Source organism: Anopheles nili, chromosome 3 (genome assembly GCF_943737925.1).
Source record: "Anopheles nili chromosome 3, idAnoNiliSN_F5_01, whole genome shotgun sequence".
Lineage (NCBI taxonomy): Eukaryota > Metazoa > Arthropoda > Insecta > Diptera > Culicidae > Anopheles > Anopheles nili.
Genome location: NC_071292.1, coordinates 74240443 through 74255372, shown reverse-complemented (window position 1 = coordinate 74255372; position 14930 = coordinate 74240443). Strand labels below are relative to the sequence as shown.

Genomic DNA, 14930 nt, shown 5'->3' with positions numbered 1-14930 from the left:
CGTCATTGAATGATAAAAAATCATCGAACAGATTAGTATTGTGACAAATTTCCGCACGATTTGGGAAACGGTTTTTGTGGTCATCAATTTTCGGGCATCGGTTCGTTTGAAATTGCTCAGCAATCAAAAAGCAAGAGCAAGGTCAGCCGCAGTGAAACATAATAGAATTGTCCTCACGCAGTTATACCCAATGGCTCGATGCTATCACGCTGTTATAAAACGAACCGTACTTGTCTTTCGGGCAGGACAGTTTCTAGCTGGCAACGACCGTCAGCGGAGAGTTTAGCGTGAAGTTCAATCTGACCAGATATAACAGAGACATCGATGCCATGCGCCCGTTCGTGCTCGTCGCATTTGTCGTCCTCGTTCTTGGGCAGGTGAGAATAGTCCGAACTGCGATTGTTAGCTCACTCGCACGATTCCAACGACTTCCTTTGGGTTCTCTGGTCCACTTTCCAGACTTCCGGCCAACCACCTGCACCGGACGCATCTTGCTTCCAGCCAAGTGCAGTCACCTCAGATGACTGCTGTAAGATGCCCAAGCCGGTCGAAACAGCAGTGATGGAGAAGTGTGTCGCAAACAATCCCCAGCTCGGTCAAATGCCAGCCCCGGGTGTCCCTAGGACGGAGGGTTGCGTAAGTTAAGACGCGGTCCGGCCTCAGTATTAGCTCAGCTAACGTGTCCTTTGTTGTTCTGCAGTGCATCATGCAGTGCACCATGACGGAAATTGGTGGATTCGTAAACAACGCCCTCAATGTCGACGCGATCCGGAAAGCGATGGCCACTACGATCGGAGCGGACGCCAACTTAGCTCCACTCGTAAACGGAGCGATTGACACCTGCGCTCATCAGATCCAGAGTGATCCGGCCTTTAATGTGGCGCCCGTGTCATCCTCACCAGATCGACCAGGTTGCAGTTTCATACCTCAGGGTTTCGTCAACTGTCTTCTCTCCTCGGTGTTCAAGGTAAGTGCTCTGGTGAAAAAGGAAATTTATCCAACGGAAGGATAACAAGGTGGGTTCTGTTTCATTTTCTAGAGTTGTCCAGCTCCCCTGTGGACTGACAGCAGCGATTGCAAGGCGCTCAAGACCAAGCTCGATGGTGGGTGTCCCTTCTTCCTGCTGATGGGCCGTGGACCAAAGAACTAAGCGCTGTGAGAACACTGGTTGTTCGGAGAGAACGTCTTCGTGTGCAATGTGTGGATTTGTTTGTTCCTTTGTGTTGTTTTATACCTACCCATGGGCTGCACAAGCAGCAAAGTTACAATAAATTTAGTTGGTTGCAAAGCAAAACCGCGATCTCTCCCACTCAACCATCTCAACAACGCGAAGACGTATGTAGCTTGCTTCTTAACACTAGGGCTTGTCTACGGTTTATTGGGCTTTTATGTTCTCGAGACCGCGTACTCCTCCTTATGGTGCACACAGCAACTCCAACCTGTGGCAATGCTGCTGGTCCTCGTCATTCCAGTTGATCAGCTTGAACATCGGTCGACTCGGCTTCATGTAGAACGTGTGGTTGTCGTTGATCACCACCTTCGAGAACTTGTTCTGCACGATTGTCTTCGTTGCAGCACGGCGCAACTTATCGACTGCGCTTTCCGTCTCGTTTGCCGTGCGAAGTCGAGTACCCTCCACGATGGCACGCCCATAGATTTTACGCACTTGGTTGTATCCGAGCTGCTCGCAGATACGCCGCATATACTCGTCATCAAACTGCGCCGTCTTAGGGAAGCACTTTGACCGCCAGATGCCATAGCTTTGCTCCATCAGCTCCCCATAGCCGCTGGATGCGTGAGGTTGAAGAATAGATGAATTGTCAAGTTCGAGCAGTGCACCACCCTGTGGCCGCGTATACTTACGCTTCGTACGAGTTTTGCTGCAACGCGTAACAGTACAGCTCATCCTCTCCATCCGGGCAATCGCGCTCCTTGTCACAGACGAAATCGTACGGCACGCAGATGTCTGATTCTCCACACCGGAAGCTGGATGGATGACACCGGCACACGCGCGGGTTCTCGTCTGACTTGTCCCAGCAGTTGCGTACTCCATCGCAGATCTTTCCCGGGTCAGTGATTCTGTGGAATGGGAATGCATTAGAAACGAACGTATATCTACACAGCCTTCTAGCTTACTTGAGGTACGTATAGCAGGAGCAATCGTGTGGCTCATCCGTGGAGTCACCGCAGTCATTCTTCCGATCGCAGAAGTTACTCTTATCGATACACCGCCCGTTAGCGCATCGCATCTGATGAGCCAGGCAGTCTTCCAGATCGTGCAGAGAGAGAGAGAGAGAGAAAGAGAGAAAAATAGCTCAATTAATGAAGGGTGACTTTTTCCTTGTCCAGTGCTACCTACTGCTAGTGTGGTTGCGAGCCGCACACAAAACCGGATCCTCATCGGAACCGTCACTACAGTCAGGCTTCCGATCACACAGTAACCGCTCGCCAACACACTTCCCATACCGGCAGCGTTTGCCTGCACAGGGTGGTTCCTCGTACTGTTGTACACCACACTGTTCCTTTCGCAGCACGTCCTGGATCTTCTGATACGACTCAACCAAGCTCGTTACTCGCACAACCTCGTTGAACCCGCATAAACCTCGCTTGTTCTGGTAGAACCCTACCGGATACCAACCTGACCGGCTCGTCTTGCACACGATCACTCCGGACCGGGTCGCCTCTGTGGAATGGAAACATGATCAGCTTGGGTGGACATCTTCGTCTATCGAATGTAGTACCTGGTGTATAGCAGGACTCGTGGTGGTAGTACGGCTGCTTGAGGTCCTTGTGGTAGCAGCGAACTCGCTCTCCGCCACAATCGGTGCTGTTCAAGTGCACTCGCAGTGTCTTCGTTCGGCCATACTTGTCCTGACCCACAGCTAGACACTCACTGTCGGTGAGGTTATCGCTGGAATTGATCCGACACGGAGTTAGTAAGTCTCTTTCAACTCTTCCAACACAAGCACCTACCTCTCGGGCACAAACGTCGGCAAAACGTGCCGGCTAAAGGTGAGTGGGCTAGCAAGATGCAACATCACCGTTTCTGCCTCCGGTATGAAGTGATAACAATCGACTCGCCCCACCTGCTCATATGGACCGGCGATATGGAGGTACGACTTGGCCCCACCGGCCACTACTGCGATGTACTGGTGGCGAAGGTTCACCATTCGCGTGCAACTGCTCGCGACAATGATCCAGCTCGAGTCGATGATCAACCCGCTGCAGATCAACACCCCATCAAGGTAGATGTCGGCATTCCACGGCCAGTCGTAATCATCGCCGAAGTTCTCCACCAGCTCGATGTGCGCATTCTCCTGGAACACGATTTGTGGCATGTGGTGCGGTCGATGGATCGGATTCACCGGTCGGATGTTCACCTGCACCGGCTCTTGATTGTGCTGATGCTCAAAGTGTGCGATGTCGTGCTCAGTTGCGTTGATGTGTTGCGCACAGGACACCCGCAGCGCCTGGCAACCGGCCTCCACGGTCAGGTTGACGTAGGGCTGGTCTCCCGCGTTCACTAGCAGTCCTGCCGGAAGTTCTCCGGGTGTTAAGGTCAGCAGCGAGTAGTTGCGATAGCCTCTGTGAGTTAGAGAAGCAGATGTTCCATTTAGAAGGTGTTTAGGGGCACAAACCCACGCTCGCAGGATGCTTACGCGAAGCCCAAGAACGAACAGATCTTCTCGATGGCGTGTTCCGTCTTTGCCGTGAGTACGGCTCCACACAGCACCTCCCAGGTTCCGTTCGTATTCTTCGTCACGATACCGGTGTTGCGGAACAGCGTCAGGTTGTTCGCGTCAAAGTACACCCGATGGCCATCGGTGAGGGCAACTGGAAATAAGGCCGAAACCGTTGTAACTTCTGAGAACAGAGCTTGCGACACTCTACTTACGGCAATCCAGTTCATCTTCGTGCAACGGGCAGTCCGGGTGTCCATTGCACACCTGCTCCCGGGGCACACAAACCTGGCTGATTCGGCAAGCGTACTGACCGGCGTGACAGTCCACTGCAAAGACGTATACGTATTTAATGACTCTCTAGCTTTTACATTGTCTCTCTTCTAGAGGTCAACTTACTGCAGTCCTTCTCGTCCGTGTGATCGAGACAGTCCGTCTTGCCGTCGCAAATGAGGAAATCAAACTTGTCCTTTAGGAAGTCACGACAGGTGCAGTTCTGCTCGTCACTTCCATCCTCGCAATCGACGATACGATCACACCGGTGGGCCACGTTGATCCTCTGGGTAATACTAGAAAGTAAGAATTTATCCCCACACCAGGTGTATTAGCTTCTCCTTAAACGCTCTGTTCTTTCATAGTCTGTACTTACTTTGTGCAGGAAAACTGACGGTACTGTGCGGTGTCGTTAGGCAGCAACACCGGTGCATTCGATTTTGTATGCAGATTGTGTACCGTCAGTCGGAATTGGGCCACACGCTTCTGCTTCGCCTGGTGCATTACATCGAGCTCTCCGAAGAAGGGATGATCCTCAGATGATCCTTCAACATCCGTTGGAACCGTAGATTCATCTCCAACGTCCACGGGTGCCATGGGGTCTTTCGTTTCGGTTTCGTTCTTGGATCGCACTTGGCCACGCACTTCCTGGATTGTTTTCTCCAACACCTTCCAGATGGCTTCGGTCGTTGTGGAAACCACGGGAGCGATAAACTCGAACCCACTCGTCGACTGGTGCGTCTCTGATTCGGGGAAAACGATCGCTGAATCTGTTGTTGTCGAAACGCTCGTGGTTGTCCAGGACGAAACTGTCGTCGAAGAGGAACTCTCGGAAGTGCTACTTGAGCTCTCTAGAGACATCGTTTGTGTCATCGTGGACGTGCCTTCTGAGACGGCCACGGTTGAGGTAAGATCTTGCTCAGTAGTAGTAATGCTCGAAATGCTCTCTACTTCCGGCGAGGTGACCACCGGTGTAGTAGAAGTTTGAGGTTCCGTGTGCATCACTTGAGTCACGATCATGCTCTCTTGAGCCTCTCCGCTAGCCTCGCGAGTCGTGAAAGTAGCCTCTGCCACTTGTAGAGTCGTACTTTCAGCCAGACTTTGAGGTGTCGTTCCCTCATCAACTACAGGTGTACTTTCTTCAGATAGTACCACATTGGCGGTGATCGCCTCATTGTCCTGATGCTCCGTGCCATCTTGGCTGTCGTTCGCCTCTTGATCTTCATTACCCTCGCTGTCTGTACTCTCTCTCTGCGCCATCGAACGTAACAGTAGGTCCATCTCGCAGCCCGATTCGTCTTCTCCACCAAGACAGTTGACATAACCGTTGCACTTCTTACCCGGTGGCAAACAGATGCCACCACCCCAGATACACCGCATTCCAGGACAGTCAGATCGGGCAGTACGTGATGGCAGCGGATCCTTCACCTTCTGAGCGATCCATTCGATAAACAGGGCCACACGCGTGTACACACCCGGTTCGTGCGGTCTTGCACAACCTTCACCATGGCTCACGACACCAGCCAAGTACCACTCGAATGGGTTCGATTTGCTCTGACACACGAACGGCCCTCCAGAGTCTCCCTGACAGGCGTCATGTCCGCCGTCTTCCTCTGCAGCGCAAATCTGCAGACTATCGCGGTCGGCTCGATGTTTGCAGGTGGCCAGAATTGGCACGGACACCTGCATCAGGGCGTCAGCTGAAGAGAAAATCAACGTTAACTGTTAGCCTGCTGTTCGAGCTCTCCACAACCTTTAAGAGGACTCACGTGCTCCACCACGTTCTCGAAGGGCGCCCCAACCGACGGCAGTGCAGATTGTACCCGCTTTAGGACCCCACATCCAGTCCCGATCGTCAGTCGTCCTGTGACGTTCAGGCAGACAAATTGGGCGCACCCAACGATTGTACAGGAAAGGATGCTCCACACGCATCAACGCAATGTCGTTCGCCATAAGAGCCGAGCTGTACGCGTGGTGTATGATCATGTGCGTGACACGCGTGATCTGTACCTGTGGTGCGAAGCTACGCTTACGCAACATACCTGAGCGAACCTCGAAGTAGTGCTGATCGAAATTGTCGCAACAGTGTGCTGCCGAGATGATCTGTTGGCGAGAGAGCAACACTTGTATGCTAGCCACTAGTCACACACTCAGCGTCCAGTTTCCACACTACTCACCCAGTGTTCGTTGTAGATGCTACCACCGCAATGGAACTTGCCGTCCCGGAAAATACCCACGATGAATGGATACGCCTCAGGCTCAGCCTGACTACCTCCCACGATACGTACACTCTCGACCAGCTCGTCTTCGGTGACATTTCGTCTCGTTCGGACACTGATGCGAGCAGCGTGCTGTTCATGTAATCGACTCGTTCCACACCGAACAGGTGGACATCGGACGTGTACGTACACGCCATTGCAGGTGTCACTAAATTCGGGCTCTGCCAGAACACCCGTAGCTCGCTGACTGATGTACGGCCCAGGAAGACTACCGTGTCCATGACTAACTTGCGGTTCACGACCCAATTGAGGTCCTAGCTCAGACTCACAGGCTTCCCGAGCCCATTGTACTGGGTTGTGACACACCGGGTACCATTTGCCGCGAAAGTTCCGGTGCAACACACCCACCGAGTGTGGTACCGAGTACGCGAGGTAATGACCCATATCACGCACCAACATCGCACAGTCCTGCTCATCCTTGCGGTTCAGGCAGTGATCAAAGCCATCACATCGTTCGTGCAGTGTGTAACAAAGTGGTCCAGCAGCTCTATGACTAGCCGCATTGTGCTCAGCAGCCGTGTGGAAACAGGAGAACGCAAATCGATCACATCCGAAACATCCCATCTCGTCCATACCGAGTGGACAGTCGGCGTATCCGTCACACAGCTTCCGACTCGGAAGTCGTGACACACACGAGCACGCACTCTCATCACTACCATCGAGACAATCCGTCTTGGAGTCACACCAGTTGGCTCGTTTAACGCACTGATGTGAACTGAAACAAGGTACCCAACCTCGACGGCAGTGATGCCGACCTTTAGCACGAGCCGCCGAAGAATGACCCGCTGCGAACATCGCCGTCAAGTCGTCCTCAGGTGCGTGTGTATCGTTGGTGGGGTTGGTGTTGGTTGTGTGATGTCTCTGGTCGTGTTGAGGCTGCTCAGCTGCGTGGACCATCGAGCAAAGTAGCACGGGACCTGAGGCTGAAGCATTTGGATCATCTCCAGCCACTCGAGGAGCGCCAGGATGATGCAGGTTCTGGATGCTCACGGGCATGTTAATCATGGCTGTAAGAAATCAAAATAGGGAAAATGGTCATCGGATGAGTGGAATCTAGAAGACCTCAACCCACCTGCAGGAGCACGTGGCTGGATGAGTGCATCGACCGATGGGTCGTTCAGCGGAAGCTTACCTCCGCCATGATGTGGCTGCGAGTAGCCTCCTTGAGGGTATGTCTGGTACGCCGGTCGGAAGGAATAAGCCGGTGGTGCGTTCTGGTAGAAACACACCGTGTTTGGGACATAACCTCCACCATATGCCGAGTTGACGATGATCTGGGAGGAGGCTTTGGTGGCTTCACCGGTGATTGGAATGCCAGGTGCGTTCGAGTGTACCTGCTGGAAGCCGTTCGAATGAACTGGTGGCGTAAGTTGACCACCAGAGTTGGCCGATCGGAGTTGATCGCATAAGTTTAGGAAGGGTGCACTTGGACCCACCACAAGTGGATGATACTGCGCTGATCGCATCGGATCTATCGACACATCCTGCCGACCTACTAAAGGTCCTGAGTCCGAGCCCTGACTCGCGGGTGTTAGCTTCTGGTCGTGTTGGGTCTCACCTCGATTGCGGGATCGTGCCATCACGAAATCGTCGATGTCAGCAGATGGTGGGTTATGCAGTAGGTCTTCGTGGAATGGGTGTGGGTGGATCATCTGCGCTAGCTGTAGCTGATCTACGACGTCGTGCAAGTTCCGAGCTGCTTGTAGAGGACTTCGAGTTGTCGTTCTTTTCGTCGTCGGATTGGTCGTCTTTGGCATCGTCACTGTCGTCGGCGGATTGGTACTGGACTGACTCATCACCTCCACTGATTCGGAGGACATCTCGGTAGAGGTCACTGCGAACGGATCACTCAACCGCAAATGATCGAATAGGTCGTCTAAACTTCGGATGGAGCTGTTCTCGACCGGTAGATGTTGGCTTAGATCAAACGCCATCGTCACATCGGGCAACTCCGTTGTAGTTTGCATGACGAAAGTCGTCATTTCCGAGTCTTGAGCTCTAGAAACAGGCGTCCATTCGGTGCTACTTGCTTTCTCATGCTCTGTACTGGATTGATCGGTCCCATGAGGATCATGAAGACCCTGCAGCAGATTAGCCATCTCGGTGAAACGCGCATTCACCTCATCTGAAAGCCGCTGGAACTTTTCGTAGATCTGATCGCACAACTTCCCATTTGGAGCCTCTTTCCGGCAACGGTGGTACTCTTTCTCTAGACGACGGAAGTCCTTCTCCGCACTCCGCTTTGCTCGTTCTAACTCCTCCAGCTCCACAGGAACACCTGCAGCACGTCGTACGCGCGATCGACGTTCTGGACCAACGTTCCGATACGCTACTGGAACTGTGCCAAGGTCAAACTCACGTTGTACACGTCTACGAACACCGTACGTGATCTCTTCCGAACGATCGTCCTGTGAGATCCTATTGGGTACCTGTTCCGACAGATCTCGTCGATAACGCGCCTGTTGTACCAATGGATCTAGCTTTTCCATAAGCTCGAGTAGGTGTAGTGATCCCACCAGCACATCATGAGCTTCCGCCTTGAAGTACACCTTCCCTAAGGTTCCAACATCTTCTTCAACTGGCTCACTTGCGGGTCTTAGTTCAGTTGGTTGTTGCGAAAGCACTACTCGCCCGAAAAAAAGAAGAGGTGTTAGCTCAAACGCACTTTAAAGGTACTGCTTCACCGAAACGCACCTGAAGCTGGCAGGATAACGTAGAACCCAAGCGCAATGGCTGCCACAACGATCACTCCACAAAAAGACACCAACAGCACGGCGAGATAGTATTTCTGGTTGCAATGCTGTGCCAGCTGTTCCATCGGACGCACAGCAGTCGTCAGCTCCTCTGCGAACACACAGAGTCGTAATTAGAAGCGAACGGCGGTTAATAGACCTCCCATTTCAAAGTCCTCTGCAACGTCATCGAACTTCACCAATCTAGGTTATGTTGTGCGAGTGCGAGTTTTGAACTTCCCACCCCATTGGGTGGTTGTTTTTTGTTTAACACAGAGGAAATCGGACCCACTGTTGATAAACCTTTCCCCCTCTCGGGTTGGAAACTTCTTCCACCGTCTCTTCGTTCATTCATGAGCCATTATAAGAGCGTTGGGGTTTTCGCCTGGCAGAATGTTGAAATTTTGGGCACCGACGCACCAGACCGGGTCAAATTGGGAACGCGGAAACTTATTTGAAGGGACAAAAAAAACGTTCTAATTCTTTCATCAATTGGGCGAACTTTTCTGTTTAACTTTTGGGGACCTCATTTTGTTGAATTGTTGTGAAAACAAGCGGCCTCTGAGGGCGAAAGCTTTTTAAAGTGCGTGTGGCGACGTTTGGACGTTAAACTACTTACCATCTAGGGCGGTTTGATCGGACTTCACCATGATTTTGATCGATGAAAACGAACGTAAACGTGGCGATTATGTTACGTGACAGCGTGAGCACATATTCCGCAGACGCAAGCTGATTTTAAGATGAAGTTTAGATCCGTTTTTAGCTCAAACCAGGAACGTTGAGCGTTGGTTGAAGACGTTCGTTTGATAGGAGAATCAAGTGCAACACCAGCAAAAAACAAACATCCACACACATACACTAGCTTTCCTTGGTCGTGGCACTCTTCGATTGTCGGGAATGGCCTTCCCGATTTATGAGCGGCCTGCTGCGATTTCCCTTGCCTAGCTGAACTGCTGAATTTCCTAAACTACGCTGCACTGCTGACGAAGACACTTTACCGAGCGGAATCGTTCGCGAACGGAAGGCATTGGTTAAAACGTCATACGCCAACGATGGCCACTGAGCAACTGTCGGTTGGCGATCGAACGGTGCCACTTTTTCGTACACTTTCAGCTGAGTCAGCAATTTTCACGCGCCTCACGGTGGACTCTAACACCTGATTTGCTTGGCCAGTGCGTTTATGGATGTGTGATTTTCGCACACTTCACACTACGCACAATGGCTCAATTGAATGTCGAAGATAGTTCGCACAGTCCATGTTGCGAATGTCCTTAGAAGGTCCTTGCTATATTGTACGGAAGTTCCTTTAGTAAGCCTTTGAGATGCTGGTGAAAGCTAGTCAAAACTTTCATGCCTTACCTTGAGGAACAATAAAGGACACGTTTTAATCATTTCATTGTTTCATATTTATTCTTAAAAGCTCGCGATTCTTTTCAAGCGCCAAAACGGTGCCTCTTACGTGCTCAAGCCTGATCGTTAACCTTTTTGATTAGTTACTTACTCGTTTCCATTCCTTGCTTTTGCTACCTGTTGGCTTTAAAATTGAAGAGGAAATTTTTCAAAACGTCACAACTTTGTGGAAAAAGTAGCAGGAAAACATACCAAAAAAGGATATCATTTTTGTCGAATCAACTGCAGCGCAAACTGTTATACAAGATATTAAATCGTATAACACATTATCGATGAAAATTTCAAAAAAGCTTTCATAGTTTCTCCATAGATGACGCTAAAAATTCCGAATTTTTATGGTGAAATATTTCAAGAATTTCGTACAGCGCCATCTGTGGTTATGTAGCAAAGGTACAGTTTTGGCTAAATTAGCGCCATCTGTTGCAAAATTTACGAAACACATCATTTTGAAGCGTTTCTTTACTATGAAGCGTTTCACGGGATTTAAGCGTTTTAATTTTTGAAATGTCTACCTCCTAGCTGGTATGTTCTCCTGTTACTTTGCGAAAAATTTTCCCAATTTTGCCCGAAAAAGTGCTCGGTCGGATTTTTCTTTTCTCAGTTTTAATTTTTTTTGCTCTTCATTACCGTTGCATATTCATTTTAAATGAGCATGTTCTGTACAAATAATGACGTTTGCAGCATCGTGAGCGACATTTTTCAATCTCCTTTTTCCATAAAGCGCAAGGACGAATGTTTTACTATTTTTAAACGCTTTTGAAGCTCCGAGTGAATCGAGTGTCCTTTTACTCCACCATCCTCGCTGCATCACTCCAACACATTCAGCACACCTTGATCGTATTTTCTTTCAGTGGAAACTGTTCTTCAAAACACCAGCAACGACAGCAAACAACGCAAGAAAAATGAAAAACAAACAGACACCAACAAATTATAATTGCTTACACGTGTTGAGTTTTTTTTTGTTTTCAATATGTGTACTTTTTTTATCTTTCTCTTTCTCGTTTCTTTATTATGTTCAATTCATTTATTAGTGTTCCATTGTTACTCCAGTATCACTTCCTACCAACCCAGCGCCAACCGGGTTGCCAACCGTTTTTGTTTTTCTTTATCATAATAGCGTTCGATTTTCCCCCATTCCCAAAACGTGTATGTGTGACTATGTGTGGGTGTGTGTGTGCGTATGTGTCTATCTCCTGTCTGACTGTTCGTGTGTGTCTGTTCGCCTGCCACCTGTCGCTTTTCTTTTCCCATCCGTACGCTACGCTAACGTTTTTGCTTTAATTAGCCGTCTTCTTGGAAGTGTGGTAATCAATCAATTGTTACAATGACGCGATGCAATAGAGTGTGGGTAAAGTGGGTGGGAGAAAGGGCGCATCCTTCACCACCTCCTCCCCACCAATTGAGGGCGGGTGATTGGTTTTCGACGTTACGATCAATAGGATTTTTTGTTTGTTTGCTTGTGGGCTTTTCTTTTCCTTTCATTTTCTTTATGTGGATTCATAATTTGCTAAGCTTTATCGTTTAGGGTTCTAGTTTGTTTGTTTGTTTGTTTGTTTGTTTGTTTTGTCGTGTTTCTTTTCTCCTCTTTTACTTCTGCGTCATGAGCGCGTATCGCACCTCGGCTCATGGTTTTTCTTTTCTTCTACTGCATTATCTCCGTCACGTTCCTATTGCCGCTGTGGCTAGTAGTTAGTTTGCTTCCTTTTATGCGTTTTAATGGTGAGTTTTGCTTCAATGAATGTATGTGTGTGTGTGTGAATGTGTGTGATTGTGTGTAAATGTGGTTCGTGTAGCTGGATGAGGATGTTCGTGTGTTTTGTTTCGTGTTTTTCGCTTATGTAGAATCTTCGTTAGTAGTAATAGGGTTACCATCATTTTGTACACTTTTGATTAATTTCTTGGTTTTTTTCCTCCTCTTCCTACTGTGTGTTTTTGTTGTATTTAAAATTTAGTATCATTAAATGTAACATGTTTCATTTTGTGTGTGTTTATCTTTTTTTTTCTCATTCTTTTCCTCCTTCTTCTGTTCCTCTTTCATTTTTTAATTTAATGTTTTTTCTTACTCTTATATATGTTCCTCTCTAGTTTTACTTGCTCCGTGTCCTTGCTCTTTCTACGTTCTCTTCTCCCGGATCACACCTTACCCCATGCCCTTCTTCATGTTGCGCGCACGCAGTATCTAAGACCTAAAAAAGCTTACCAATAAACAATCGCCCTTTCCCCGCTTTTCCTAACATAAACATTATACATTGTTTCTTCCATTTTTCCCGTTTCCATCTCCACTCTCACGCTCACTGTTCTCTGTCTGTGGAGATCCTGCGCTAATACGCTCTTGCCTTAACCATTCCACATGAACTCTTTCTCTCTCTTCTGAGCCCTCCACAACACGCGAGGGCCAACAATGGCTCGTACGTCAGCGAGTGCCACTTCCGGTTGCCGGAATATGGTGGGCAAACGGGACGTACAAAGCGCCTTTGGGATGAGGAATAATTTATGGGTAAAAACAAACAAAAAAAAAAAGAAATAGGAAAAATAATAAATAACCGCACGGAAAAGCGAATAAAAACACGATGTCTACAAAATAAATAATTCTTCTTACAAGCAAGTTGTGGGAGCAAACTCAAGTAAAACAGCCCGCCACGGCACGGAGGAACGATCGAGGACGATCAGGGACGAAGGCAGCAGGAAAAAAGGGACCCCTGGGTGCCGGAACCGTGCGGCTCCATGCTACATGATGCGGTTCATTAAGTTATCTGTACACGTTGTCACCTCCGGGGCACGCCACGGAGGCGTTGGAAAGCAAACAAAGGAACCGGAACTCGTCCGTGAAGGGTGTGTGTGTGTGTGTGGTTGTGTGTGTCTGGGTGCGTGGGTACATAAGCAAGTCTAATGCTAATCCTGTGGGGTGACTGTTGGGGATGCGAATAAAATTAACCAAACTACGAGCTAACAAAAAAAAACACTAATTGGAGGATAACGAACAACGTGCTCGACGAAACCTAGGATATTTTTGCATTCCTGCTGATTCCTTATCTACTTCTCTGCCATCTCTCTCTCTATCTCTCTCTCTTTCTCTGTGTCTGTGTTTGCCCTTAACCGCTACACTAGAAGGACACGGTGCTGCCTCCAGGGTCGAAGGCAGCACTTCGTGCAATGCGAGTACCTGATACGATACGGGAACTGTCTTCTGCTTTCACCCCGGTGGTTCAGCGTTTCCCCTTCGCCCATCTGTACAATAAACGGGAAACGTCGTGTTGACATCGTGGATCACGAGTGGAGCAATCGGACAGGATGGTGGGTGAAGAGTGACCGAGACGAGGCATGGTGTTGTAGTGGAGGTGGTAGGAGAAAAATGCCCCCTTTCGAAGCGTTGTCTCACCAAATCTACGCCTCCTCTTAAGCCTAGCTCCTAATTCCACCTCCAACCATGGTTCATGCTTTCTCGCTTTTCATCCTCCGTTCAACGACTCTTCCGTCCGGTGGGCCACTCGTGGGAGGGAAACTTAATCGAAGAGCGCGGCCAGGATGTCGTCGCTGTTGGCGTTGTTGCTGGAACCGCTCGAGGGTGGCGTGTTCAGATCCGGCGGGTCCAGATAGGAGAGCAGCTCCATCGGATCCACGATACCGTTGTCGGGCAGCAGCTGTGAGAGAAAACCACGACGGTTAGAATGGACTTTTAAGGACGAAGCTCGTGCGGATCCTTACGTTAAGATCGTTGCCTCCCTCGCCCTCAATGACGGCCGCCGGGTCGAAGTTGAGATCTGCCGGCAGATCAACGTCGGTCAATCCGGCAAGCGCGTTCTGGTGGCTTTGTTGCTGCTGCTGGCCCATCATCGAGCCCAGTGAGAGGAGATTTTGCTGCTGCTGCTGCTGCTGCTGTTGCTGCATCATGCTCTGCGGGGAGTTCATCATGTTTTGCGGCGAGTTCATTAGGCTTTGGGGTGAGTTCATGATGTTCGCCGCCGGGTTGTTGGCTCCGAGACCCATGTTGTTGGGGTGTTGCTGTTGCTGCTGGGGAGAGTGAAGCTGCATGGCATGGCCAGGGCTGTGGCTCAGACCAGCTCCACCACTGCTGCCATTGCTGTTTGGACCAGTGGCACCGTTCGGTGCGTTGCTGGATTGTTGCTGCGGGTTTGGGGCGTTGATGTCGTTCGCCGGTGGTACACTTGGTGGTCCACCCGGGGTCATGGGATGACCGGACGAGTTGCCACCGCCAGGAGTGTGCGGTGTGTGTGGCGTATGGGGCATCTAACAAGGAACAGGACAAAGGCAAAAGTTAAAAAGCTGGCCGGAGAACAGAATGACCGAAGCATACCTGATCGTTCAACGATTTTTCCATCGCATTGAGCGGATCGAGCGAGTTGACGGAGTCGCTCAGATGGGCTAGAGGATTGCCACTGTGGAATTCACTGCCACCGGGTGTGCCCGGTCCATTGTTACCGGGTCCACCAGCCGTTCCCGGACCAGTGCCCGGTTCCTGCTTGATGATGGGATTACCGTACGAGTCGTATTGTGGCGTTCGGTTGTAACTGCAAGCAGGGAAAAGCGAAAAGTAA

General features: G+C 49.9%; 3 protein-coding genes across 3 annotated transcripts in view; 1 reads left to right on the top strand and 2 right to left on the bottom strand.

Annotated features, from left to right (window-relative positions):
- The first annotated feature begins 329 nt into the window (after nucleotides 1-329).
- Nucleotides 330-1150, top strand: LOC128725058 (general odorant-binding protein 67-like). The gene is made up of 4 exons (XM_053818777.1): nucleotides 330-377; nucleotides 460-636; nucleotides 701-967; nucleotides 1040-1150. Exons 1-4 carry the CDS (start codon nucleotides 330-332, stop codon nucleotides 1148-1150), a joined length of 603 nt encoding a protein of 200 aa, XP_053674752.1.
- Nucleotides 1151-1414: 264 nt separating this feature from the next.
- Nucleotides 1415-9614, bottom strand: LOC128725057 (serine protease nudel). Its single transcript, XM_053818776.1, has 16 exons — nucleotides 9584-9614; nucleotides 8927-9076; nucleotides 7305-8855; nucleotides 6131-7239; nucleotides 5723-6056; nucleotides 5090-5653; nucleotides 4330-5020; nucleotides 4080-4249; nucleotides 3896-4009; nucleotides 3660-3834; nucleotides 2974-3585; nucleotides 2742-2911; nucleotides 2360-2683; nucleotides 2137-2266; nucleotides 1864-2079; nucleotides 1415-1787 (listed from the first exon to the last, which is right to left on the bottom strand). The coding sequence occupies exons 1-16, from the start codon at nucleotides 9612-9614 to the stop codon at nucleotides 1415-1417; spliced, it is 6714 nt and encodes a 2237-aa protein (XP_053674751.1).
- Nucleotides 9615-13877: 4263 nt separating this feature from the next.
- The window catches only part of LOC128727084 (zinc finger MIZ domain-containing protein 1), an 89861-nt gene continuing 88808 nt past the window's right edge, over nucleotides 13878-14930 (bottom strand). Inside the window, exons 9-11 of the mRNA XM_053820953.1 lie at nucleotides 14690-14903; nucleotides 14080-14622; nucleotides 13878-14015 (exon numbers count right to left, since the gene is read on the bottom strand). Of these exons, the coding sequence (XP_053676928.1) occupies nucleotides 13878-14015; nucleotides 14080-14622; nucleotides 14690-14903 (895 nt within the window). The remainder of the gene's footprint in view (nucleotides 14016-14079; nucleotides 14623-14689; nucleotides 14904-14930) is intronic.

Coding starts and splice junctions, on each gene's coding strand:
- LOC128725058 (XM_053818777.1), top strand. CDS start 330: ATGCGCCCGTTCGTGCTCGTCGCATTTGTCGTCCTCGTTCTTGGGCAG. Junction 378..459: donor TCGTCCTCGTTCTTGGGCAG/GTGAGAATAGTC, acceptor TCCACTTTCCAG/ACTTCCGGCCAACCACCTGC. Junction 968..1,039: donor TTCTCTCCTCGGTGTTCAAG/GTAAGTGCTCTG, acceptor TTCATTTTCTAG/AGTTGTCCAGCTCCCCTGTG.
- LOC128725057 (XM_053818776.1), bottom strand. CDS start 9,614: ATGGTGAAGTCCGATCAAACCGCCCTAGATG. Junction 5,021..5,089: donor TGTGGTACTATCTGAAGAAA/GTACACCTGTAG, acceptor TACAAGTGGCAG/AGGCTACTTTCACGACTCGC. Junction 2,684..2,741: donor CGAGTCCTGCTATACACCAG/GTACTACATTCG, acceptor TCCATTCCACAG/AGGCGACCCGGTCCGGAGTG.